This window comes from Bos javanicus, chromosome 19, assembly GCF_032452875.1.
Source record: "Bos javanicus breed banteng chromosome 19, ARS-OSU_banteng_1.0, whole genome shotgun sequence".
NCBI classification, from domain to species: Eukaryota; Metazoa; Chordata; class Mammalia; order Artiodactyla; family Bovidae; genus Bos; species Bos javanicus.
The window spans coordinates 57,416,511-57,441,227 of NC_083886.1; the positions used below are offsets into that span (position 1 = coordinate 57,416,511).

At 61.1% G+C, this 24,717-nt stretch overlaps 4 protein-coding genes across 12 annotated transcripts in view; 1 reads left to right on the forward strand and 3 right to left on the reverse strand.

The window, feature by feature from the left end:
* RECQL5 (RecQ like helicase 5) overlaps nucleotides 1-20,949 on the forward strand; it is a 30,219-nt gene extending 9,270 nt beyond the window's left edge. For 2 of the 3 annotated variants that reach the window (XM_061392819.1, XM_061392820.1), the window contains 12 exons: nucleotides 16,454-16,672; nucleotides 16,911-17,010; nucleotides 17,142-17,178; nucleotides 17,300-17,358; nucleotides 17,445-17,518; nucleotides 18,035-18,128; nucleotides 18,362-18,496; nucleotides 18,745-19,283; nucleotides 19,427-19,517; nucleotides 19,712-19,930; nucleotides 20,110-20,179; nucleotides 20,269-20,949. In XM_061392819.1, coding sequence (XP_061248803.1) covers nucleotides 16,454-16,672; nucleotides 16,911-17,010; nucleotides 17,142-17,178; nucleotides 17,300-17,358; nucleotides 17,445-17,518; nucleotides 18,035-18,128; nucleotides 18,362-18,496; nucleotides 18,745-19,283; nucleotides 19,427-19,517; nucleotides 19,712-19,930; nucleotides 20,110-20,179; nucleotides 20,269-20,369 — 1,738 coding nt within the window. In that variant the 3' untranslated portion in view covers nucleotides 20,370-20,949. Of the gene's footprint in view, nucleotides 1-5,740; nucleotides 5,824-16,453; nucleotides 16,673-16,910; nucleotides 17,011-17,141; nucleotides 17,179-17,299; nucleotides 17,359-17,444; nucleotides 17,519-18,034; nucleotides 18,129-18,361; nucleotides 18,497-18,744; nucleotides 19,284-19,426; nucleotides 19,518-19,711; nucleotides 19,931-20,109; nucleotides 20,180-20,268 lie in introns of those variants that run through there. The other variant, XM_061392821.1, reaches the window with a different exon arrangement.
* Nucleotides 811-5,903, reverse strand: SMIM6 (small integral membrane protein 6). Of its 5 annotated transcripts, none has more exons than XM_061392826.1 (4): nucleotides 2,957-3,037; nucleotides 2,803-2,878; nucleotides 2,539-2,671; nucleotides 1,550-1,844 (listed from the first exon to the last, which is right to left on the reverse strand). In XM_061392826.1, the coding sequence occupies exons 1-4, from the start codon at nucleotides 3,009-3,011 to the stop codon at nucleotides 1,659-1,661; spliced, it is 450 nt and encodes a 149-aa protein (XP_061248810.1). In that variant the 5' UTR covers nucleotides 3,012-3,037; the 3' UTR covers nucleotides 1,550-1,658. The 5 variants fall into 5 exon arrangements, 2 of the variants coding, with proteins under 2 accessions (XP_061248810.1, XP_061248811.1); XM_061392827.1 differs by having other exon boundaries at nucleotides 2,539-2,566; nucleotides 2,957-3,032; XR_009731498.1 differs by lacking the exons at nucleotides 1,550-1,844; nucleotides 2,539-2,671 and adding exons at nucleotides 811-1,215; nucleotides 5,817-5,903 and having other exon boundaries at nucleotides 2,803-5,691.
* SMIM5 (small integral membrane protein 5) lies at nucleotides 7,555-15,052 on the reverse strand. 3 transcript variants are annotated; one of them, XM_061392830.1, is made up of 4 exons: nucleotides 14,090-15,051; nucleotides 11,034-11,163; nucleotides 8,615-8,774; nucleotides 7,555-8,170 (listed from the first exon to the last, which is right to left on the reverse strand). In XM_061392830.1, the coding sequence occupies exons 3-4, from the start codon at nucleotides 8,739-8,741 to the stop codon at nucleotides 8,061-8,063; spliced, it is 237 nt and encodes a 78-aa protein (XP_061248814.1). In that variant the 5' UTR covers nucleotides 8,742-8,774; nucleotides 11,034-11,163; nucleotides 14,090-15,051; the 3' UTR covers nucleotides 7,555-8,060. The 3 variants fall into 3 exon arrangements, with proteins under 3 accessions (XP_061248814.1, XP_061248815.1, XP_061248813.1); XM_061392831.1 differs by lacking the exon at nucleotides 11,034-11,163 and having other exon boundaries at nucleotides 8,615-8,769; nucleotides 14,090-15,052; XM_061392829.1 differs by lacking the exon at nucleotides 11,034-11,163 and having other exon boundaries at nucleotides 14,090-15,049.
* Nucleotides 20,950-20,954: 5 nt separating the features above from the next.
* MYO15B (myosin XVB) overlaps nucleotides 20,955-24,717 on the reverse strand; it is a 29,892-nt gene continuing 26,129 nt past the window's right edge. The window contains 11 exon segments of the mRNA XM_061389889.1: nucleotides 20,955-21,384; nucleotides 21,552-21,692; nucleotides 21,777-21,910; nucleotides 22,023-22,168; nucleotides 22,425-22,540; nucleotides 22,682-22,827; nucleotides 22,960-23,056; nucleotides 23,183-23,260; nucleotides 23,363-23,457; nucleotides 23,550-23,665; nucleotides 23,766-23,842. Of these exon segments, the coding sequence (XP_061245873.1) occupies nucleotides 21,325-21,384; nucleotides 21,552-21,692; nucleotides 21,777-21,910; nucleotides 22,023-22,168; nucleotides 22,425-22,540; nucleotides 22,682-22,827; nucleotides 22,960-23,056; nucleotides 23,183-23,260; nucleotides 23,363-23,457; nucleotides 23,550-23,665; nucleotides 23,766-23,842 (1,206 nt within the window). The 3' untranslated portion in view covers nucleotides 20,955-21,324.

A 24,717-nucleotide genomic window follows, 5' to 3' on the forward strand; every position in this document is an offset into this window, starting at 1 on the left:
TCATGGTCATGAAGCTCACAGTAGGACAGATGATAATCCCCATCTCCCGATTGTCAGGGACGTGCACGTTTTCATACACACACGCCACCTTGGTTTTTGCCGGACTAGATTCAGGAAGCACGGAGCTGATTAAGTGCATGGTACTCGTGTCCAGCAGAGGTTTGAGGGTTTCCTCTGGAGACCAGAGAGGCTCTTACTTGGGCTGTATGTTTTGACTCTCACCCCCTCCTCTTCACTGATGAGTTGGTAGCCCCTGGGTTGAAGCTGTTCCCTTCTCCAAGCGGCCATCTCTCATTTGGCCTCGCGAGACCATGCCCAGCAGAGGTGGTCAGGACCCTTGCCCACAGCCCCTGTGACCAGAGCCCTTTGTAGGCACTCATACTATGAACTGCTAAATTAGGCCTCCTTTGGCTTCTTGAGTGAAGCGCTTGTCCTGAAAGGGCTCTGTGTCCTTGCTAGGTATCAGAGTCCCCTGTTCTGGAAAGCGCCCTGGCTGGGTTCTTGTTGGGGATGAGTCTGAGTCTCTGTAAGGCTGTCCGGAGGCTTAGCTCTGCCACATCTAGGCTGCAGCAGCTCACCACACAAGAGGCCAGATCCTCCCAGGGGCCTCTGCCTTCTATCTCAGCCCAGGGAGCTGGGGCCTCTTAATGTGTCAGGGGCCGAGCACTGGGGGGCCTCCTGTTGCCCTGTAAGCCACCTTATCTCTTCTGTCTCTCTTGTTGCATGTGAGGATGTCTGATGCCAGGACTTCCAGGCCCTGGGATGGAGTCAGCATGGCTGGTGTGGCTAGATTTGAAATTGCTCTTTGAGTGAAAGAATGTTTCTTTATTGAACAGATGGTACATAGCACAAAGGCAAAGCCCCTTCTCCACCAGACATTTGCCCCTTTTCTAAGAATAGCCTGGTTTGAGGTTGACACTGAAGCAGCTGTTTGCGAAGGGAGGGCACCTGGCAGCAAGGGACAGGCCAGCATGGTGGCGTCAGCAGAGGCGGGGACATGTCTACAAAGGCTGCATTGTAGGGTCGGGGTGCATGGGGGCTGGGGGGCTCTGTAAGGGATACCTGGGCATCTCTGGGACCAGAGAAAAGACATGCAGGTCATATGAAGGCCAGTGTGGGGCATCCAGCCGGCTTCCTCTCTTCTCGGTGTGTAGCTGCTTTCTCTGAGTGTGACCATGAAATGCATTTGATTACTGATGACATGGCCAAATTTACCTTTGAGTGTAAAAAGGAATAGTAATTAGGTTGAAAGTAACCTCTGGCCCAGAGGCCTCTGCACCCTGAGATAGGAAGAACTGCTTTGGTTTAGGCCTAGGTTGTACTGGGCTCTGTCGTCTCCCAGGGTCTCCAGGCTCAGAGAGCCGACGGTTCAGGCATCCCTCTGTGTATCCGTTCCTTTGCTCATTTCTTTATTCATTCATTTGTTCCATCAGCAAACACTGACTGGTACTGACTCTGGGCAAGGCACACCGGAAAAGGGGTACAATGGGGAACAGAAAGAGACCCAGTCCCTGCTTTTTGGTACTTGAACCAGTGGGGAAGACAGGCATTTATCAGATAATCATATGAAAAATGTTTAATTCCAGACTGTTAAAGAGCTTTGAAGAAAGAGTCCATAGTGTTTTGAGAATGGCCCCCTTGCCCGGCAGAAAGTCAGGTCACGACTCTTCCTTCTGGTTGGTCGTTTTGTTCATGGGGAGGAAACCAAAGATAATAGCAAACAAGACGAGAGACAGGACCGTGGTGAAGAACAGGATGATCACTGCCAGGCCCCCCTGGTCCCAGGGGTTCTCCCAGAACTCCATCTTCCAGGAGTATTTCGAAAGCATTCTGTCCATTTGAACCTGGAAAGGCAGGGACAGAGGCCCTGAATGCCGGGGCTTCTCCACAGCCCTCCCCATGTGCTACTGCCTACTCCCCTAACTCCATCCTCTGGTGCCATCTCAGAACAGCAGCAATCTCTGCAGTTAGTGGGCACTGAAGGGACACTGGGTCTTGGGGCTCGGTGCCTCCAGGAGGCAACGGATGGGCTTTCCTCCTCCGCAAAAGTGAAAGCAGGGCCTGGCATCAAGGGCAGGGGTGGGGGTGGTCCAGTGCGCTCTGCCTTCCCCAGGCCTTTCCTAAACAGCCCTGCTGTGATCAGGGACTTTCTCTCCCATCCCTGAGACCTGCTCAGCCAGAACCTGCAAAGCACTGCTGTAGGGACTTCCCTGGTGGCCCAGTGGTTAAGACTCTAATCCTAACCCCAGTGCAGGGGGCACAGGTTTGATCCCTGCACGCCACGTGACACGGCCAAAAAATAAGTGACAAGCACTGATATAGACCCTTCCCAGTTTTTCTGCCTCAGTTGCGAACATCTGGGGAGCATTTTAAGAGGTCCTCACTGGAGCCAAGGAGTGGACAGACTCAAGCTGGGAGCTCAGCCGGCTTCCTTAGAGGCAGGACCAACTAATCATCTTGAAACACAGCTGAGACGGGCAGGCTGCGAGCCAGTAGCCAATTGAAGGGAGTAAAGGCGGAGAAGGAAGGTGCCATTACCCGGGTCTGCTGCTCTCGGTCTTGTGTCCTAAGAGAGGGTGGATCAGGGGAATCCTCCAGAGCCACGCTTTGCAGGGACCGAGCTGAAGACACTGCCAGGAGACCAGAGCTCTGCCCCGACTCAGAGAAGCAACTTTTGGGAGGAAAAGGGGTCGCCCTGATGGCTGGCCCTGACCAGACCTGTCTGCTGTCACCAGAGCAGACAAAGGTGGCCTAGGGCCTGTTGCCGAGCAACCACATTCCCTTTCAGCCTTTCACACTTACCCCCTCTGCTGTGTTCTGCCCTCTTGCGATGCTGTTTTGGAGGGCTGCTCAGGGCGTGTGGGTTGAAGTGTCCTGGCTGAGACAAATCAGAATTGGAGTCGGTGGGAAGAGAATGGCTCCAGGGCCCTTGCCCCAGGCCACCTGTCCCCCTCACCTGTGTCCACTGAAAGGACCTGCTCAGGAGGCCCCAGGGCTGGGGCGCCACCCATGGCTGTTTGCTGTCCATGGCACCGGGTAGATGATTAACCACAGCTCCCGCTGGCACCTCCTGGAACCAGCATGGGGGTGTTTATCACCAGCGAGGCCCCGGCTTCCTGCGGAGGCCTGACTTCTCCCTTGGTATCTTTGTTGCTCAGGCCTGCCTCAACTGTGTCTTGTGGGTTCCCACCCCTGGTGTGATGGAGCAGCCAGGAAGCAGGAGTGGGGCCTGTGCCCTGGTGCGTGGAACCTGGTGGCCGCCATCCCTCCTTAAAAGACAGGAGTCGAGTGTCCACGGTGGCCAGGAACTGCGCTGGCACCTTGTGTCCAGTTGTGAGCAGGAGAGGCGGGCTCTGCCCTCCCGGGGGTTCCATTCTGGGGCCTGTTAGAGGCATGTGGCAGCATTTCTGAAGGCCTGTTCCCAGGCCCCTCCTCTGGGTGTGTTAGAACCCTGTGCTTGGTAAAGCTCGCCAGGTGATTCTCACGTGCAGCCGGGGATGGAAGAGGTGGTGGGTGGGTTCTGTGAAGTCCTTCTTACCTCTCCTGGCCTCACTGACCCCGGCTCACCTGCTGCCTCGCATTTTCTTCCGTAAAACACACTGACTAATGCCCTTGGCCTGCCGGGGTCTACGCACACCCTCGGGCTTCCGCTCCATCAGCTTAGTTGGATGCTTATCAAGAGTCAGCTATTTGTTCCCCAACCTGTTTTGTGGCAGCTGTAGTTGTTATTATAATTACATAATTGCACTTAACATTACATGAAAACGAAGCAGTGGTGATAGCCGAAACCCCAGTTTTACAACCAGGGAACAGGCATGGAGCGGTTAAGTAGCTCACCCAAGGTCACACAGCTAAGAAGTTACTGCTCTGAGGTTTGGACCCAGCTGTTCCACTCAGCTGCACAATCTGAGCTCTGAAGTGCTTTGTCGGACCTCAGAACAAGCAGAGAGAGAAAGTATTTCTTTCTGTAAATACTACTTGACCACTTCAGAATCATTCAGATGGCATTTCTGTCAAAAATAGATGTGGACAAGACAGCTGTAAACAGTTCCTAAAAATGCAGAAGGATTTCACAATCAGGTTTCTTTGCAGATGCCTTTTTTTTAGAAAGCTGACTTCTATTTTTTTAATTTAAAACAATATTTATTTATTAGACCACGTCGGGTCTCAGTTGAGTCACGCGGGGTCTTTCACTGCAGTGCACGGACGCTTTAGTTGTGGTGCGCAGGCTCAGGAGTTGTGGCACGTGGGCGGAGTTGCTCCGAGGCAATGTGGGGTCTTAGTTCCCTGACCAGGGATCGACCCTGAGTCCCCAGCATTGCAGGGTGGATTCTTAACCACTGGACCACCATGGAAGTCCCCTTATTCTGCCTCAAAAAAGGAAAATTTAGCAGATAGACAAGTCAGGAAACCTGATCAGCAAACCCACACTCAGAGAAAAGATGTGTGCGTCTGTGTTTCCATCTCATGAGGAGTGTAGAATATGTATGTCTCATGTACGCAAACATTGCTTTAATTGACTTTTTCTATTAATTGCTGACCCAGGTCAGAAAATTCTTCTGAAATGATCGCCAGGAAGGGAGTGATAGACGGGAGAGGTAGAGGATGCTGTTGGTGCCCTTGGCATGGCCTGGGCCCAGGGGACTCCCCTAGGAGGAGCAATGATTAAGTTGAGATGTGACGATGATGGAAGAGTGAGAATTAGGGGACAGCCAGCTGCTTCCCGAGGAGAGTGAAGAAACATTTTCTAAGTACAGAATTATTTTGTTTTCAGTAATTTTTTAAATAATCATTTTGTTGTTGTTTGTACCGCGTGGCTTGCAGAATCTCAGGAACCTAACCCAGGGGATTAATCAGAAACTGGATCTGGACCATGGCAGCGAAAGTCCAGAATCCTAACCACTAGGGCACCAGGGAACTCCTTGTCCTCTGTGTTTTAGGCTGTGGAATTTGTTGTTACCCACAAGCAAATATCTTGTCCTGAAGGTTGGTTACTTGTAGATTGCTTTCAAACATTAATGTTCGGGAAAACAGATTTCAGAGCAAACAGTTTTATGTGGCCTCTGCTAATGAGATTCTTGCACCGGCGGCTTGACCGTAGTTTCTGAGATGTGATGTCTGGACAGTAAAGTGTGCAGATCCGAAGCGTAGAGTGAAAAACCCTCGTGAGGCACCGAGACCACAATTGTGGGCACTGTTGGAGCAGAGGCCATAAGCAGGGGTTGTGGCATGAAGAGGTGTGGAGACCAGCGCCGAGACTGGCGGGGACACTGCGGCAGTGACTGCAGGTAGACGCGGCTGGCGGCCTGGCCCAGGGTGGCACGGCAGTGGGAGCGGAGAGGTCTGGTCGCCAGCCTCAGCCGGGTGTTCTCTGGGCTTGGACAGCCTGACGGCGCCTCTCCCATGGCCCCCACCTGCTTTGCTGCACCTCCTTATATAGTCCCTCCTACACTGGGAGGGTGGTTGCTGTCTCCTCTCCATGCCTATCTTCCCCAGAGGGCCGATCAGAGTGTGTCAGGCTGCTGTTGTGCACAAGGAGGTCTGGTTGGTTGAGCCGCAGGGGCTTGGAGCCTGCTTGGGACCTGACGAGACAGCTGCGGGGGAGCCACTGGTGGCGGGGCTGTGCTCCTGGAAGCCCCTGAGGGTGGGGACAGCATCTTATTTGGAGTCGGCAGTTAGGTACTTCCTGGCCTGGAGGAGGAAAACACGAGTGAACTTCTGTCCACTTGCAGGTGCCCAGGGCTGCCCTGGTCCCCACTTCTTGGCAGCTGCACCCAGGAGCCTGAATCTTAGAAAAGAGGTTCAGTGTCAGTTACCCTGACGAAGGATGTTCTCGATGCTGATGAGCCTGCTGAAGGAAGATCACACGGGGCTGAGGTTGCTGTGTCTTCTGAACTGAAGGCTTCCTGGGGAGCCTGCAGCCACGGGTGCTAGGCCCAGAAGAGGCGGGGCTCCACGTGTTCCGCCTTCCCTGTGTTCTTCTTCTGGGAGGGAGCCCAGATGGGCCCCACCCGCTCACAGGGAAGGGTGTAGGGTGGGGCTCTTCGGGGCCTGAGATTGTTAGGTGGTGGGTGATGCAGCCTTATCAGCACTGCAGCTGGAGGCCTGGGTGTGGTGAGCCAGACAGGCGGGTCCTGCCACTGTTCAGCTGGTCCGGTTTAGGCAAGGTACCTACTTCCTCACCTTTGAAAAGGGGATCGTAATGGTCCCTTTGGCATGAGGTTGTTGTGACGATTAAATGGATTAATCTGTGTCAAAAGGCTTCAGACATGCCTGCGGGGGGGATGAGCCCTCGGTGCATTTTAGCTACCTCTGTGCTCACCGTTATTGTCATTATTATCACTATTATTCTGAACCCCATTCTTTCGTGATGGTGGTAGAAGGGTACAGTGTACAGACAGATTCTTGCATTTCTTTTGTTTTCTGTGGAAGCATTTCCTCTCTGGGTCTTCCACCCAAACCAAACCGTTAGACAAGTCCCTGGACACCAGGGAGGGAAACCAACCAGGGAGAGGGCTTCTCCTGCCGGCCTGCCAGCTGGAGATGGTGGAGTGGCGGGGGCTGGCATCCCCCTCTCCTCGCTGTTTCCCGAGTGGCTGGGGCTCTGCCTCCAGGCAACCAGGACAGGCTGCACAGGCCGAGACGATGGAGGTGTGTAAAGAACGCGGGGCTCTTTATGGCTCTGATGGACCGGTGTTGGGGGAGGGTGGCAGGTGCCATGAGAGCCTCTGCCTCCCCTGCGCTCATTCCTGGGTTTGTAGTTCTACCTGGAAAGTTCTGTGGAGAGAAAGTAAACTGCAGGGCAGGAGGTGGGCATGCTGTTGTCAGCAGGAGCAGTCCTTAAAATGGGTCCACGTTGCTCTGGCTCGGCCCCCCGAATAGAGGGGCAAATAAGGATGCTTCGTAGCGGTGGAGCTCTTAGGATATGCCCAGTGCTGGGCCAGGTCATCGTGCCAAGGCCATCTTGGTTTATCCTCACAGGCTTACCCCAGGAGGAGGGTACCAGGATTGTCCCCATTTCACAGGGGAAGGAAACATGGCTTTGGAAGGTCAAGTCGCTAACACCTATTCATGTAGCTGGTCGAGGGTGGGGGATGGTGGCGAGGATTTGAACCCAGACCGTCTGGCCCGTTGGGGAAAGGATGTTGCGGTCGGGAGGCAGGTTATGGATGACAGTAGGGACCTCACCTCTCTTATTCTGGAAGTTTAGGGGGACCTGCTAGGATAGGGCGTGCTGCCTACAGTTAATGGCCGTGGTGACCGTGGTGTGGCATTCTTGAGCCCGGCACCTGCCTGGGGCAGATACAGCCTCCATCGCGGCCGACCAGGCATCTGGGAGGCAGCGCTCGGCAGGAGGGGCCCTGCAGCCTCCCCTGGTTCCGGAGTCTTGCCACCTTCCCCCCATGTGGCATTCTTGCCTGCGTGTTTCTCCAGCTTCCATGGGCACAGGGAGAGCAGAGGCTGCAAGGAGAAGTCACTGGCCACACCCCCAGGATCCTGGCACGCCGACCTCCCGATGCACAGGGCCCAGCCCAGGGAATAGGGCACCACAGAAACACATAACCAGAAAGCCTTTACTGGAAAGAAGCAGGCAAACACTGGAAAGAAGCAGGCAAACCCTGGAATAGAACACTGACATGTTCCCCACTCTGGGGGGCGCTTGGGACCCAGTAGCTCCTGCACAGAGCCCCTCAAATTGGCCTGCTCCTCTCTGGCGTGGGACCTCCGAGGGCCAGCTCCCCGCAGATGCGGGGTATTCACCAAGTACGGGGACTACGCTCTGTGCTTTGTTAAAAAGTGCAGGTCGGCAAAGAATCCCTGATGGTTTTCTGTCTTCGAAACCATCGATCCCTCCTGGGCGCCCTGCAGGTGAGAGTTCTGTGGCCGAAACAGCCCGTTTCCTTGCTGAGGCTCCAGGTCTCAGTGTCCGGGTCCCTGGGCCCGGCCAGGGCTGAGCCGTGGGTCTTTGTCTTGAGGGGCGAGGGCTGTGGGGCTAGGCTGACACCTGGGACGTGGCGTCGGCGGTCTCCTCTCCAGCTTCTCGGCCAACTCCCTGGCCCTCAGGGTGGGGTCATGGGTCCCACCTGGGTCCTCCTGCCTCTCCGTCTGGGCCAGCAGTACTGACAGCAGCAGAAGCCGCAGGCAATCAGTAGCAGCAGCACTACGGTGGCTGGAGGGGATGAGGAGACAGCAGAGAGCCCGGGAAACTCAGACGGCGGGGGAGAAAGCGCGCCCACCTCGCTTCTGAAGAAGCCCCCTTGGGGGCCTGGAGGACCTTCCCTAGAGGTCTGCTTACTGGTCAGAAACACCGAGAATCTGGGGAGAGGAGTGACTGTCCCCACACCGGCCCCCAGAGCTTTGGCTCCCTTCATCCCTGGGTTGAGGTCCAGGGAGCACCCCTGGGCCCTGGTTTTCAGCACACCCCATCCCCAGGGGCAGCATGTCGGAGAATAGGGGGAGATCCCCTGCCCCCCACCCCCGACCCTCTGGAGACATCTGCTGCTCCTCCTCTGTCTGGGGAACCACCCAGCCCTCCGACTGGCACCATAGTTTCCTCTCCCAGACGCGAGGAAGAGCCCTGGGTGCTGAGGAGACTTTGGGAGCCCCGGCTTACCTGTAAAAACCACCAGGACCGAGAAGGCCAGGATCTCCACAGGCTCAGCCTGTGGCAGTCTCTGCAGCTTGAGCAGCAGCCTGTCCCCAATGGAGTGTATCTCCTGCATGAGCTTGCTGGCTGCCATGCTGCGCCGGGTTCCTGCTGGGCGCCTCCTGGGCTGCAGAGCAGAGAGAGGGCCTGGCGTCCCTGCGGAGCTGGCTCCGGAGAGTCCGCCCTCTCACCCGCCCCGGCCCGCAGAACGAGTTTGTCAGGCCTCACCCATCAGAGTCCGGCGGCTCACCAGAGAGGAAGCGAGCCGTGGGGCCCCTCGCTCAGCGCTGGCCCTCACCCCGCCTCACTGGCACTGCCCCGGCCAGGGACACGGGGGACCCTGAGGCCCCGCTGCAGGGCTGCCGGGCACAGCCAGCCCCGGGAGGGCTCTGCCAGCGGCCAGGGTCAGCCATGCTTGCTGGCCGTGAAGGTGACTGCCCTGTTCCGCTCCTTTGTTTTGAGACACAACTCCTAGGTGTTGTCAGGGTGTCTGGTATGGAAACAGCTCCCTGGTTGGTTTCCCGGTGGGGACACGGGGCTCTGGGATCCCAGCCTGGCACCCTTACTTTTGGTCACTTTTGGGGACAGAGGGTCCGCTTCTCCTGGGAGCAGGCTGATGGGGGCTGCTGGCCAGGGTCGGCCAGAGGTGAGAGCTGACTGGGGGGGGCGGTCTGAGGCCCCCTGGGGTCCCCACCCCTCTCATCAGCCCCGTTTCTTTCCTCATTCGGTGTCTTCCTGTGAGAAGGTGGGGTGACACCGTACTCCTCCAGTTTTCCCCAAGGAGTCTCCTCTCAGGATGGGACCAGGCGTCCCAGGGAGGGTGTAAGCGCCCTGCTCTTGCTGGCTGGGACCTGCCCTTCTGGCTCGCAAGAGGGTCCCCTTCCCCCAACACCCCCTCCCCCCGAGTGGCCGGTCAGCCTCCAAGCCCCATGACCCAGGGCTTCCTCCAGCCCATCCTGCCTGAGGGGCCAAAGGTGAAGGCCCAGGCCAAGTCAGTGAGTCAGAGCACATTATGCCCCAGACTTTCTTCCCCTGGTGCCTCATAGGTGGGCACGAGGGAGCCAGTACCTCTTGAGAGAGGGCTCAGAGACAGCCTGGGCCAACCCAGCCTCAACCTGTTCACCGAGGCGGGGCTGCCGGCAGCCCGGGGCCTGCGCCAGGCCTTAAGCTCTTGTTGCCACTGCTCCGTCCCTGATCTCTGCCTGGCAGGTTCGCCCGGTGTGGGCTGCGGTCACCCCTGGCCCTGCCACCGCAGCGTAGCGTCCTTAGAGCCGCCTGGAAGGTCATCTGCCGGGCCCTCTGCGCCGCCCTTGGCTCCCTGCCCTCTCTGGCACATGGCCTTTGCTCAAGGAGGGGAGCCCCCCTCCTGCCCAGCCCTTCCTTCTTGGGCAGCTCTGGTCGTTAGAGGATGGGACCTCCTGGTGGCCTCATAAGCCCCACCTGTGGTCACTTAGGCCACTTCTGCCCCCCATCCACTTCGCGGTCCTTTGGGGCCTGGACGGTGGCTGGCACAGGTATCTCCTCCACAGGGTTCCTGCTCCCATCTGGCCAGCCGGCCCCGTAGCACAGCATTTGAATCATTCTGGGTTTGATGCTGCCAGCCTCCTCCCTGCTTTTGTGACTTGGAGTCAGTTTGTCTCTCTGGGTCTGTTCCTCCCCTCATTTTACATGGAGACGGGGTGCCCGCCTTGAGGCTGTCAGGAGGGAGGGTTGAGCCCAGCGCCAGGCTCCGGGAGTGCCCGGGGCACGTGGTTCTGCTCTGGGCAGGGAGAGGCCGGACGGCCTCTGGGGCAGTCACGGCCCCCTCGCCGCGCACGCCACCAGTGGCCTTCTTCCAGCACCTTTGGGGAGTGTCATTTGTGTCCTTCATGCCAGGATGTCTGTGGTGTGTGAGGTGAAGGAAGGTGGTGGGCGGCCGGCTGGAGGCAGGGAGCTGTGTTGTAAGTGATGATGGGGGTAGCAGGCAGGTGGAGATGGCTCCGTGGAGGACTGGATGGTTTTCTGTCAGAGAGCGAAGCTCCTGGAGTCAGAGCCCCCCAGCTTCTCCCACGCCCCAGCCCAGGGTCCGCATCTTTCTACAGAGGAGATCAGGAGCCCAGTCTTCCAATGTCCTAGGAGGCATAGGATTCTAGAATGCCATGCGTCATCCCCTTCTGCCTCCTTTCTTTTGTACTTGGGGACCCTGAGACCAGAGAGAGGAAGGGACCTCTCCACGGTCACACCGTGCCTCCCTAGGCGCCTGTTCTGGGAAGCCTGCTCTTTGCAGACAAGATCAGGAGCCGCGCACCGAGGGCCTGGCCCGTGTGACAGGCTCAGCACAGGGCTAGGGCTGCGGAGACCAGTCCCACCCACACGTGGGAATCTGGAGCACAGCGTCTTCACTCACCGGGCCACGCCTGCCCTTTGAGAACCTCCTGTGACTTGTCACCAAAGGGCAGATCTCACGAGTCTTTCTGTGTCAAGTTCACAAGGACCCCTTTCCTCAGGTCACGCCGGGCAGACCACCTCCCGCTGACCTGGGGAGCAGGCATGCACAGGAGCGTTGTCCCGGGCCCCTGGCCCCTGGGCGTCCCACTCCCCGGGTTTCCTGGAGGATGGGAGCCTGCCCGCCTGGCCTGTCCCAGTGGGCTGACCGGAGCCCTTAGGGAGCGTGCACCAGGCTCCAGAGCTGGGCTGCTCTCGCCTCCCTTCTTTAGCTGCACTTGGCCTGGCTTTCTCAGCTGATTGGCCCAGGGCCTGCATTGCCTAATGGAGCCATCAGAGACACTCCTTCAGAGAGGAAGCAGGGAGCGCGAGCTGGCAGGGGGCTTTTCCACTTGTGCCCCCATGCCTAAAGGCTCAGGAGGGATTGCAGAGGGGGTGGGTCCGCTTCTGAGCGAGAGGTTGCTTGGAGACCCTGGTCAGTTGGGGTGTGGAGGGGGTGCAGGTGTGATCCCCAAAGCAGGGAGGAGGAAGGTGGAGTGGAGGCTGAACTGTGCAGGAAAGGTGGGGCCTGTTGGCCCTCCAGGGCTTAGGAAGTCAGAAAGCTGCAGACTCATGCCCGGGGGGCCCGGGCCCCCCTCTGGGAAGAGCGTCCGTCCACGCCCGCTGCAGGCCACAGGCTCTCACAGCCGGGGCCTGTGGGGACCGGAATCTGCCAGCTGTGCCTGGGTCGGCCCCGGCTGTGCCTGTGGGGTCCCGTCTGCACCGGGGACAGGAGTGGATCTGCCCCGAAGACCAAAGCCCCCTTTGCTCTCCAGTTGCTATTTCATCCTTTCCAGCTTGGCCTTGAGTGAAAGGAGCCTTAGTGGGGCCCGTGGGGGAGTTGGAGGGGCCTTGTACTCCTAGAGGGTGGAGGCACATTCCAGCAGGTCCCGGGCGGGCTTCCCAGCACGCTATTTAAAGCAAGGCCGAGGGTGCCTGACGCCGGGTGCCCGATATAACCAGCCGTCGTCAGGTGACCGTGTGGCCATGGCCCAGCCGTCGCTCAGCAGGGAGCCCTCAGCGTTCCCAGCTGTGGCCACAGGAGAGGGGGCCCTCCCAGGAGGGCTGCCTCTTGTCCCCTTAACCTTCCTCCCGGGTTTGGAGGGAGATGGTCAGGGAAGCCCTGTGGGCCTATCTATATGTTTTGCTAGTCTTCCTAGCTGAGGTCCGCCACACTCCTTCCCAGACTGTACTTCCTGCCTGTGAACCAGGGAAGCTAGAGTATCTCCCAGCCCCATGCCCGGTAGCACCTCGGTTAGGAGCAGCCAGAACAAGTGGTGGCTTTCCCTGGCTCTTAGCCCGCATGGCCCTTCATGGCCCTGCCCCAGCCAAAGGGGCAGCCTGCAGAGCGGGGAGATGAGCCAGGCTGAGGGAAGGCTAGCAGAGCTGGAGGGACTAGGACACGTGCCTTTGGGTGGCATCCCCTGGCACAGAGGGCCTTGCGACTGAGCAGGCAGGCATCCTGCAGGCCAGACAACTGCCACCTGGTACTGAAGCGGCCCTGTTTCCTTCTTGCCAAACTGACACTCCAAGTCCAGGCACAGCTGCCTGGGGAGAACCCAGCCTGCGGGTGTTTGGTGACTGATATGGGCGTGTTGGTGCCTCAAGGGTCCAAGGGCTTCTTGCCCTGCCTTGTTATTTTATCAAAGTGGGTTTCATCCACCCTTACTTGTTGGAGAAACAACCAGAATGAGGCATAATTAAAGGCCGTGGGTGTCTTAGCAGATTCCCGAGGCCTAACGAGCGAGACAGAGATGCCCACTGTGCTCTGCGCTTCTGGCCTTAGCCCCACCTTGCGGTGGAAGGGAGACACTTGTGCCCTCGGCAGCCCGGGGTCTCCAGCCGCATAGCTCTGCTTGCTGCTGCTGACTCTTCCTGCAGGCCCAGGAGCTGGGCATCACCCTTGTGTCCCTGCTCAGGGACTTGTGTTTGGGGGGCTCCATCCACTTGTGTCCTCTGCATCTGGGGACTCTAATCCCTGCCTGCCTGCCTGGGCCGTCTTGCAGTGGCTCACCGCTGCGTCCCTCCCTCGCTCGGGGTCTGTTCCCTCTCTCTGTCGTCACCGCCCGTCGCTGCAGGGCTTTTAAGCCTCCCCAGCCCGCAGCCCAGGCCCGTTCCTACAGCCTCAGCGGAGCCAGGAACACACAGGCTGGTCTTTGGTTCCCACTTTAACCTGGGTGGTTGTTTCCAAGTAGATGTGGACTTGTTTGCCTTGGGGAGACATCTGGGGGGTGGGGGTGGCTGGGGAGGGAGCCTTTAATGCTGCTTGTGTGAGGACAGGGAGGCTGGAGCAGTGTGTGGGGCGTCCGCACTGTGGGCCCAGCAATGGGGCGGGGCAGTCCCCCCCAGCTTCACTTCCACCCCACCCTGGGGTTAGGGCCCTCAAGTGCTGGCCTGGTGCTCAGGGAGATTTGGGGGCTCCTGGAGATCTCAGTGGGCACCGGAAGGAGGACCTGGGCCTAGCCCCCCACCCCGAGTCAAGAACACCAAGCGTCCCCCAATAAGAGGTGGGAGCTGCTGCTCTTGTTCAGGATATCCACATCCTGGGTGGTTTGAACTGGCTGGGCCTCCTCAACTGGGAGAAAGCAGGTACTTGATCCTGGGGGAAAAGGGAGGCTCAGTGGGCAGGCGACTGCTCCCTCCCCGGCCAGGCCAGCCAAATCCCTCATTTAAGCCCCCTGAATAGAAAGAGCTTAAACTAACTTCTGTCGAATAAGCAGGCTCCCCAGGCCCCTCTGCCTGCTCAGCAAACAGAGGAAACCACCCTGTGCCAAGGGCTGTAGCCTCAGGCCAGGGCCCGTGCTGGGTCCCAGCGGGAGAGGGGAGAGCCCGGGCTCGAAGGGGCGCTGTCCGGAGACTGTGCCCAAGTGTGTCCCTCAAAAACCTCTTCTCCGTGTTCGTGGTGGATCCACCCTCGAGGCAGGGGACCCTGGTGGCGCCCTTCCCTCCCTTCCCCCTCCTCTGTGACCGGCCACTCACCTGCGAGTCAGGTGCGGCAGGGGGCGGCCGCAGGTGCAGGGCAGCCCAGGGGCCTCGAGTTTCTCCTCCCTGCCTCCACCGGCCAGCCGGGCTCACACCTCTTCCTTCCTTTGCGGACGCGTCTTTCCTGACCCGCGGCTGCGCCCCGAGTGCCTCTGCTCAGCGCAGCGGAGCTCCTGGCTGTTGACAGCCAGCTGCTGTCTCGGCTTTTTTGTTGTTGGTCGTCCTGGAGATTCAAGTGTCACATTACTTGGGGCGGCCGCTCAAGTGGGGAGCCAGTGCCCCCGCTGTGCCCAGAGGGAATCCCTGCCGGGAGGGCGCCCTGCAGGCTTCCTGTGCCTGCTCCCTGCCTCGAGGTCTGCCGGCCCTCCTGTTCCTCCTCCTCTTCCTCTCCTCCCTCCTGGCGGGTGTGGGCTGGGCCTGGGCTGCGAGCTGATGAAAGAGGAGGGCGACTCGCACGTTCCCTGGCAAGGATGACCTCTGGGAGGCTCCACCTGAGCGGAGAAGTCAGGCGGGAGGGGGGCTTGCAGCTCTCCAACCCTTGGCACCCCGCGGCCCCCTCGGGGGGGACCCATGTCCTTCAGCCCCCACTCTGTCCTTCAGGCGACTCCCCAGCAGGGCCCCCTCCTCTCTTCTCCTGGGAAAGAAAGCCGGGGAGATGCCAGACCACCCAGGCTGTCAGCCCTCTGGGGCGGCATCTCAGGGAAGGACTCGGGAGTCCCGAGTGACCCGGGAGTAGTCCAGGCTTAACCCGTCCCTCGGGAGGTGGCCCCGGAGGAGAGAGGACACTGCTGCTCTTTTCTCGACAGTGTCTGCTGGGGCTGTCTCCACACTCCTGGCCCGGCCGGCAGGGACGGGCTCCAGAGCAGCCCAGCGGCCAGCGGGGCCGTTTGACATTTGGCTGGTCGTGCCACCCCAGCAGACCAGGCGGTACCCGGAGCAGGACAGGGGCCGACCCCAGCCCGCATCTGCGAGCTGTCAATGGAACCCTTTGAGTGTGAGCACAAAACGCCAGTGAGTCAGGGCTTGGGGGAGGGCGCGGGGAAGGAAGCCAGGCTTGTGGCCACACCACTCGGATGCCAGAGCGTCCCAGAGGCGGGACAGGCTGCCACTGTGCGGTGGCACGGACTTGGGACTTGGGCGGCGGGGTGAGCAGCGTGGGTTTGGGCGCGGCAGGAATGGCGCCCTCTGGTGGCTGCGCAGCCAGCCCACCTTTCCTCTGGGCCGTGTTCTCTGAGCTGGCCCGGGGTCTCCGCTCCTAAGCCTGTTCCTTGCAGCCCCAAGCAGTGCTTGTGTTTAAGTCGTGTCCCAGCTAGAGCAGTGGTGTCTGTTCTTCTTATCTTTGGGACGTGGTACCTGGATGGCCTTGCCTCTGCTCTGGCCTCCCCAGAGGCTTCGCCCACCCTGTGCCGCATGCCTGCTGCAGGGACCACTGTTTGTAATGGCCCGGATGGAGCTGTGCCCTCCACCCACACCCCCGGTCTCTACATCTGCCCCAGTGATCCATTGGGCCCCCACAGGAGAGACTGCTGGAGGCTGGCACCCCAAGGGGGCTATGGTGGGTCAGGGCAGAGGAAGATGTGATGAGGAAGACCACGGGAAGGCTGTGCTCACCAGTGCCCGGCATGGGGTGCCAACCCAGAGCTGCCTGGTTCCTGCTCTCAAGCAGTCTCCCGGTTCCGGGCCGTGTACACTGGGTCAGGCAGAGGCTTGTTAGGGACAACAGGGAGGAGTCGCCAGGAGACAGAAGCAGAGCTGAGCGCTGAGGTGGGGTAGGGCCACTTCCTGCTGTTCACTCTCCCCAGCCCCACTCAGAAGAAGAGAGTAAGGAGCGGTAATAAGAGCCCTAAGTGCTAAGTGCTGTTACGCACTTCCGAGCGCTGTCTCGGCTCTTACGCTGCCCGAGGGGCCAGGGCTCTCCTTGTACCATGTTGTAGGTGTGTTGTGCTCGAGGTGCCTAAGCTTCATTTCAGGAGGTCAGGCGTTTTCCCCAAGGACACAGCCTCAGCTGCAGAGTCAGCGTCTGCACCCAGAGGCGATGCTTCTCCCAGGGTGCCCCACTACTGGAGGATGGAGAGGGGGCTGGGGCCTGGAGCCCTGAGGAGTGCCCCATGGAGAAGCAGAGCGGGTTTGTGCCCTGGCTCCCCTGGCACGTGTGTTACATGACTTTGAGGACTCTCCTTCAGCTCGTCGTCCTCATCTATAAAATGGGCACACCCCCCCCCCCCGCCCCTCGCCCAGTGATGCCTTGTGAAGCTCGCGTGAGATGCTAGCCACAGTGCCAGACAGCCATGCTCAGGCAGAGTTTGGGGACTGAGTAAACGAACGCTGGCCCGAGCGGGCCCCTCACCACCCCTGCTCCAGGTGCCGCCATGCTGCCATTGCCAAGTACTTCGGGGACTCGCCCCCTGCCTGCACCAAAGGCTGTGACTGCTGCCAGAACCCCACGGGTGTGCGGAAGCAGCTGGACGCTTTGGAGCAGAGAAGCAGCTGGAACAAGACCTGCATTGGCCCCTCCCAGGGGAATGGCTATGACCCTGAGCTGTACGAGGGAGGCCGCAGGGGTTACGGGGGCTTTAGCAGGTAAGGGGCCATGAGGCCAGGGCCCCCCAACCCACTGGAAAGAGTCTGGCATTTTCTCCCTGGGGCCAAGGCCAGATCAGAAGTGACACATGTCCCCGCCCCAAGGGCCACACTGGGGCCAGGACATCAGCGTTGCCCCCAAGTGTCCAGGGCATCAGAGACATCACTGCCCTACCAGACACGTGATGGGAGGGCAAAGCCCAGACCCAGGACGGCTCACGCCCAGCCTGTCGCCTAGGTATGACGAAGGGTCTGGAGGCAGCGGGGACGAGGGCAGAGATGAGGCCCAGAAGCGGGAATGGAATCTCTTCTACCAGAAGCAGATGCGCCTGCGCAAGGTGAAGGGAGTGGGGTTCAGGGGGCTCTGGGTGGCCCCTGTTCACACCCTCTCAGCCCCTCTCTTATGCTAGACTGGGAGCTGTGTTGCTATGGGACAGGATGGCTCACAGGACTTCATGTCATCTTCCAGGGCAAAGACCCCAAGACAGAAGAATTCGTACCCCCAGGTCAGTACAGAAACGTCCCCTGGGGTGGTCCCAGGGTGTGGGGGGAGGATGCCTCGTTGGAGGGTCAGGGACACCAGAGAGCAGGAAGTAGGGTGGAAGGACTTGCCTCTCCCCCCCGCAGATGAGGACTGTCCCCTGAGAGAGGCTGCCAGTAGGAAGATCCCCAGGCTCACTGTGAAGGTAAGAGGTGGGCAGCTCCTCACACCTGCCCCCAGGCTCCTCCCCCAACCTGGGACCTGTGTGACCACCTTCCTGCCCCGATGCAGGCCCGTGAGCACTGCCTGGGGCTCCTGGAGGAGGCGCTGAGCAGTAACCGCCAGGCCGCAGGTTCCACTGACGGGTGAGCGTCGTCAGCCCCCTGGCTTGTTTGGGCGTGCGTGCTCTGTCCCTAGTAGTGTCCGACTCTCTGCGGCCCCATGGACTGCAGCCCACCGGGCTCCTCTGTCCATGGGATTCTCCAGGCAAGAATACTGGAGTGGGGTGCCATTTCCTCCTCCAGGGGATCTTCCCGACCCAGGGATCGAACCCTGTGTCTCCTGCATTGGCAGGCGGGTTCTTTACCACTGAGCCACCTAGGAAGCCCGGTTTATTTGAGCACCTCTTCCCAAATTGTGACTCATCTTCTTCCCAAGGGGGTGTGGGTCTTCACACAGCCCCACCGGGGGGCAGACTTGGCCGTGACAGGGTGCCAGGAACTACCGAAGGACAGTAAGCCACAGGGGCCAGACAGTCCAGGCTGGAATCCCTGTGCCCAAGGCCATTCCCACCAGGCCCTGAAGCCATCTCCAGGGTTCCCTGGGGGAATCTCACAGGGCTGACCTCAGGCCTGACACCTTAATCTCATTGCTGCCCTCAGACTTGACCTCCAGGCCAAGGCAGTGGAGCTGGAACACGAGACATTCCGAAATGCCAAGGTGGCCAACCTGTACAAGGCCAGCGTGCTGAAGAAGGTAGGCGCCGGGCAGGGGTGGGCAGGGCAGCTCCCCATCCAGGGGGCCACTTAGGTGGAGAGAAGCCCGACTTCCCTCCTTCCCTGGCTGCAAGGATTTCTAGCCAGCCCTGTGGGGACTAGAACTTGTTCAGTGTCCAGTTGCCTGCAAGCGTGAGCCACAGAAGCCACTCATGGAAAGCCTGGAGCTAGCGGGTGCCAGCCAGGGCGTTCCCCCCTCCCTCCCCGCCCCAGGTGGCTGAGATCCACAGAGCCTCGAAGGATGGGCAGCTGTACCGTGTGGGCGGCGGCGCCAGCAGCTGCAGCGCCCAGGCCGAGCCCCCGGAGCCCACCGAGCATGACATCCTGCCCGCCTCCCAGGTGTACTCGGTGCGTCCACCAAGCCACCGGCGCCCTGGCCCCTCGCCCTTCGTGTCGGCACAGTCCTTGCTCCTCCTGGCATCACAGCCCTGACCCTCGCTCTCCCCTGCCCTGGAGCCCCCCCAGCACCTCTCACCAGCCTGACCCCCAAGCCTCCGCCCGCCCAGCCTTGCCTTCCCCGGCCCCCGCGGCCACACCCGGACCCGCCAGCGAGTGCTGAAGGGGCCTGTGGTCAGCGGCCTCTTTCCTCCTCGCAGCTCAAGCCCAAGCGGGTGGGAGCTGGTTTCCCCAAAGGCTCCTGCCTGTTCCAGACGGCCACAGAGCTGATGGAGAAGACGTGGGTCCCGGAGCAAGAGCCCCGGCCTAAGCAGGGCGGCGAGCGGGGGGCCCCTAGCCAGCCCTGTGACTGCCAGGGTGCGGAGCGCGCCAAGTCCCTCTCTGGGCCCCAAGGAGAGGCCCCCAGGAGCGGTGCTGTTTGTCGGGGGCCCTCCCCTGAGGAGGAGAGAGGCCCTGCCCGGGGCAGCCCCACCGCCAAGGCCCGGGTCAATAAGAAGCAGCAGCTCCTGGCCGCCGCGGCACTCAAGGACTCTCAGAACATCGCCCGCTTCTTCTGCCGAAGGACCAAGAGCCCGCCCCCACTCACTGCAGCCCCGGGGGCAGATGGTACCAGCCCCTCCCGTGATGGGGCGCGGGGACCCCTGACGTTCCTGGAGAAGGGCTCAGGGCAGGAGGATGGAGCCGTGGGGCATTTGGCTGCCCGCCCTGAGACCAAGGAGTGTGCTGAGGAGGGGCCGAGGTGAGTGCGTGGGCAGTCCTGGCGTCCCTTTGGCTCCCTGGGCCTCTGCAGTGGGGCTGGTTCCTGCCACGGGCTTTGCGGGGCTGCCCGGGCTGAGGGGGAGGAGGCGACTGGACCCTGACGCCTGCTCCCCCTCTGGCCAGTGCCTGCCCGCTCAGAGATCAGAGGCCCCCCGAAGGCCAGCCCAGCCCCACAGAGGAGGCACAGAGAGGCAAGCGGCCCAGACCCCAGCAGGTACCGAGAGGCACGAGGCTGCCATGCTGGAGCCTGCTTGGGGGGTTTCTGAGACAGTCTCCGCTGTCCACACCCCAGGGCAGATGGGCCGGGCCAGAGGGAGCCAGCGGGCTTGGAGGCCCCATCTTCTAGAAGGAAGGGAGGGGCCCAGAACAGGGGACCCCAGAGTGACCCTCTGCTGTGGCCCTGCCCAGGAGAGCCCAGGGAGCCAGGCTCAGAAGAGGCCACGTCCCTCAGCCAAGGCCTCCATCCTAGCTGAGGCGAAGGGCAGCGTCTCAGCCAGCGACCAGCGCCCCTCAATCCCCCAAGGCTCCTGCCAGCTCTTGGCACCCAGCATCTCCCTGAAGGAGGCTGCGAACGTGGTGGTCAAGTGTCTGACCCCCTTCTACAAGGAGGGCAAGTTTGCATCCAAGGTATGGTAGGTGGTTGGGCCCTGTTCTCCCCTGAGCCTGGGGCACTGGGGTGCAGACGGCGTGGGGGAAGCATGAGCCCAGGACAAGACAAGGCGGAAGCCCGCGGCCCCCTCCAGGGTCTGCCTTGCTCTGGGTCCTGGCGTGGGAGCTCCTGGCTCCTCCCTACACTCTCTCTCCAGGAACTGTTTAAAGCCTTCGCCCGCCACCTCTCACACTCACTGACCCAGAACCCCTGTCCGGGAAGAAGCGGTGAGTGTGAGTGGCACCAGCTGGGAGGGACTTGTGGGGGCTCCGCCGGGAGGGGACTGGCCCTCATGCCCCCTCCCCCCCGAATCTAGTGAAGGAAGAGGCGCAGGACGTCATCAAGCAGTTGTTCCACGGCCGAGCCCGGTGTGAGAGTGAAGCCGACTGGCACGGCCTGTGTGGCCCGCAGAGATGACCGATGGGGCCCGCATTCCTGCCTGCCCCCCAGACTCCAGCATGGCCCGCCCGGCCTCGCTCAGGACCAGGGAGGGCGGGCGGCCTGCTCCTAGGCTCTCCCCGCCTCCAGCCCCACCTCACTTTGGAAATGGGCCTAGACGCCTCCCACAGCGAGGTCAGCCCACCTTAGTTTTTGCTCGCAAAGCCTGAGGCCCTCTTTCTCCTCGCCTGCCTGCCTTCCTGGCCCTCGCGGTTGAGTTTTCTGGGCCAGATCCCCAGGTGAGAAAGGGGCATATGGTGTGGTGGCTGCCAGAGGAGCAGAAGAAAACGGTCCCTCCCCCTCTTAAAACACTGTAAACTCAGGGCGAGGCCCAGCAGGCCAAGGCCGTCAAGCTGACTCGAGGAGCTGCCCTTGGTCCACCCCACCCCGCCCTCTCCCCTCCAGATGCCGCCTGCAGCCCAGCCCAGGGGCAGAGCTCATGCCAAGAGGGGCAGCAGCCCGCTCTGCCCCAGCTCAGCTCCTGGTCAGGAAGGCTGGGCGGGACGTCAGCATTTACAGGAGAATAAAGTGTCCGGTTGGTTCTGACACGCACGCGCACAGCCCTGTTCTCTTGGGAGTTTTATTTCTTCAGCAGCCGCTCCTCCCAGGTCTGGGCATGTGCTGATGTGGGGCCAGGCCCCAGATGCCCCAGTGGACATCTCCCCGAGGCTGGGTGACCCCCCGACACCCAAGCCGAGTTCCCGCAGTCCCCACTGCAGGCCCACCCCAGAATGAGGCTCGCAGCACTTCCCCAGTTGAAGTCCCTGTAGCAGCCCCACTGTGGGCCGTGCTACAGTGGATTCCAGGACAGCCAAGCACTGAAGTCCAAACCAGACTGGCCTGACCGCACCCAGAGGAGATTGTCGAGGTGAGACGTGGGCCGGGGAGGGGTCCTGTCTCCGTCTCTGCCCCCGCCTTGGGTGTAGCGCGGCCACTAACTGGAAGGAGGGTTGCCGTCCAGCAGGAAGGTGATGGTGTGCTTCAGCTCCTGGGCCTGTGCGGGCGTGGCACATGAAGGCAGGGCTCCCCCGCCAGCCCCCGCCTTTGTCCCCAGCTCTGCCATGCCAGAGCCCTGGGTAGCAGCCTGGGCCCAGGCAGCTGGGCACACCGGGCCTGGGTGAGGCACTCGCCACCTTCTCAGGGCGCGCAGAGTCCACCCACCTGCGGAAGCTCAAACCAGATGGTCTGGGGGTTGTCGGCTGAGCCGTAGTTGAGTTCCAGGCCAGGGGAGCCCTCTGCCTCCAGTGGGCTCAGCAGGTGGAGCCGCTGCAGGTCTCTCAGGGCGATGGAGCAACACAGTTCCTGGGGGGTGGGGTCAGTGTCGGGGGTGGGAGATCAGTGCCCCGAGGGTGCCCAGGCCAGCAGACGGGCAGAAGCCCGGCCCACCTGGGAGCCGGGGTCCATGAGGACGAGGTGCTGGCGGTTCAGCCCCAGGAGGCCGGGGCTGGGCAGGGCCGGATTGCTCACTCGTAGCACCAGGTAAACCGTGTACCCGAAGAGGGGCAGCTCGCTCACAGCCTCTGCAGATGGAGAGCAGGGCTGGTGGAGAAGCTGCTTAGCTCCTCTACCCTTGGCCCTCCTTCCTGGGCGCCCCCGTCCCCCTCCCTGGCCGTCCCCCTGCCCCAGACCCACTGATGAAGCTGATCTGCGCTTCCTGGGGGCTGCATCCTTGTAGCTGCCTCAGTTCCCGGCCCATCAGGCTCTTCACAGTGGCCACGTTCATCTGCCATTGCTGCTGCCACTGCTGCTGCCTTGGCACGTAAGCCAAGAGGTCTTGCCTAGGACACAGCCTGGTCAGGCGAGGCTGGGCAAACAGCTGGTGCTAAATCAATGAACTAGTGGCTCCCGTGGGTGAGACCAGGGATCCAGACACGTGGATGAGGTGTGGGCCCTGCCCTGGAGGAGTGTGGGGTAGGATGGGGGACAGGTGTACATAGCCCGCTGGGTTAGGGCCATGAAGGGCACCAGTGGCCTCGACTTTGGAGGAGGGGGTAAGGGGGTGACAGGAGGCATGGTGGCTGCGTTCACGCTCACTCTGAGGGGGGCTCCTCCGTGCTCCTGCTGAGCTGCTGCAAGGCAGCCAGTCTGGCAAGTCGGGCGTCTTCCTGGGGGCTGAGCCCCAGCTTTCCCTGAAGGTAGTCCCGCAGCACCTGAGCGGGGCGGGGGCAGCAAGGGGGTGGCTCCTGAGCCTCAAGCCCACTGCTGCCACCCTCCCTTCTCCTTTGAGGGCAGGGAGTCTTGGAGGGCCCCTGCCCAGGCAGCTGAGGCTGGCACTACCGTGCAAGGCTGACCTGGCCGTAGTGGGTGCTGATGTAGGTGGGATTGTCAAAGTGCAGCCGGGTCTCCCAGCCGAGCCGCCGGCTGTGCAGGCTCATATCCGGACCCCCCAGCACGCTGTTAAGGTACTCCTGGGGCCACAGGGGCCGCACCAGCTCACCTGCACCAGGAGTTCACAACCTGAACAGGCTTACCAGGGCCAGCCCCGCCCACGGCCCGGCCAGCCCCAAGCGTGGGAACTGCCTCCCTCAAGGCCACAGCAGGGGAATCCTCCCCAGGCCAGGTGGCTCACCGTCCCCTTTGATGAGGAAGAGGGCAAACTCCTGCACTTCCTGGCGGTCCGTGATGCCCATCTGCCTGCACAACTCCTCCAGCACCTCTGCTGCCACCTAGACATGTGGACAGAGATGGGGGTGCCAGGGAAGGAATGGGACTTCGGGGGTGGGGGGGTTCCCAGGCTTCCCGTGTCTCCCCTGCCCCCCCCCCCCCGCCCCCGGCTGTGGCCCTGCACTCACCGTGAAAGTGCAGATATTGGTCTTGTAATCCACACCCCCAGGCAAGTGAATTAGGACCAGGTGGACTACCTGTCCTTTCTGCCAGGGCAAGCGCAGGGTCAGTCCACCCATGGAAAGAGGCCCCAGCTCCTGCCACCCACAGGGAGTCCTGGAACGCTGCCCAGCCCGCACCCCCAGTACCAGGAAGGCCTGCATCTCGCCTGGGGAGGGCAGCCGCCGGCGCCCCCCATACTTGACTGTGCGCTGCAGGTGCTCTTGGCTGCTCTGGGCCAGCTCTGCAGAGAGGAGCCAGGCCGGGCTGTGAGCGTCTCCCAGCCCCTCCCTGAGCAGCCAAGACCCCAGCCCGGAATCCCCTCCCTGCCGGCACCTTGGTGAGGACCCCAGTCCTGCAGAAACTTGGTCACGTAGGGCATCAGCGTGTTCGACGGGGGGACGCAGCCCGTGAGGAGGCTGAGGAAGCGCCAGCCTCTCGTGCAGAGTTTCCTGCAGGGCAGAGAGCCTGGGCTTCAGGCTGGCCAGGCCGCAGTGCTCTGCTTTCCCTGAGAGGCCCCCCCCTGCCCCCCCACCCCCGTCCCCCACTCACGGCCGGGGGTGTCCTGTGACCTGCTTGATGGCCTGGCAGTAAACCTCATCCCTGAGATCCTCCTTCTCCTGGCAGAGCTGTGGGGACAGGAGGGGCAGGGCGGTGGGGGTGGGATGGCGTGGAATCTGAGGTCAGAGAGATCCTACTAATGGCCATGGTAGGGGGGCAGGTCGGGGTGACAGCCATGGTCCTCTCTCGGGCTTGGTCTCATTCGACTCAACAGCATCTGCACCACTGGCCATTCGCCAGGTCACCAACTTCACCCGCTTCCAGGCCGAGCTGGGTCCTGTCCTCTTTCTCTGGTCCCTCTGTCCCAGTCGTCTCAGCTGACTCCCCTCACCACCGGGACCTCTAGAGGCTGCAGTGCCCTTGAGCCTCTGCCTCCAGCCCAGACGTCTCCCCTGAAGCCCAGACCCTCCACTTGAAGACTGGAACTTCAGACTTCAGCAGATTCCGCCACAGGCCAGCCCTGCTCCCTCACCAGGCATCGTAGTGGGAGACCAGCCAGTGCCCTGGCCAAAGCTTTGGTGTCATCCTTGGCCTCTCTCTCACACACCACGTGCATTTCATAGCAAACCCTTCCTGCTGCCTCTGGGCCTGAGCCAGCACCACGTCTAACCTAGGATCATGGCAGTAACCCTTCCCTTGCCCTTAAACTCCCAGAATCACAGACAATAGCCAGAGCAAACCCAAGAATTGTAAGCCACGTCAGTCTTTCAAATTCTCCAGTGCTTTCCCCAGTCTTGAAAACTCAGACCTCCTGACAAACGGCAAGGCCTCCGTGCCCTGGACCCACCGCCCTTCCCGGTCCTCACCCTCCACTCCCCCTCACTGGCTGGCGCCAGGCTCCTCCTCTCCCCTCCCCGCCCCCCACACGCGTTGCCCCGAGGCACGCAGGCCTCACCCCCTCACTCCTTCAGGCCTCTGCTCCAGGGTCACCTTGTCACCAAGT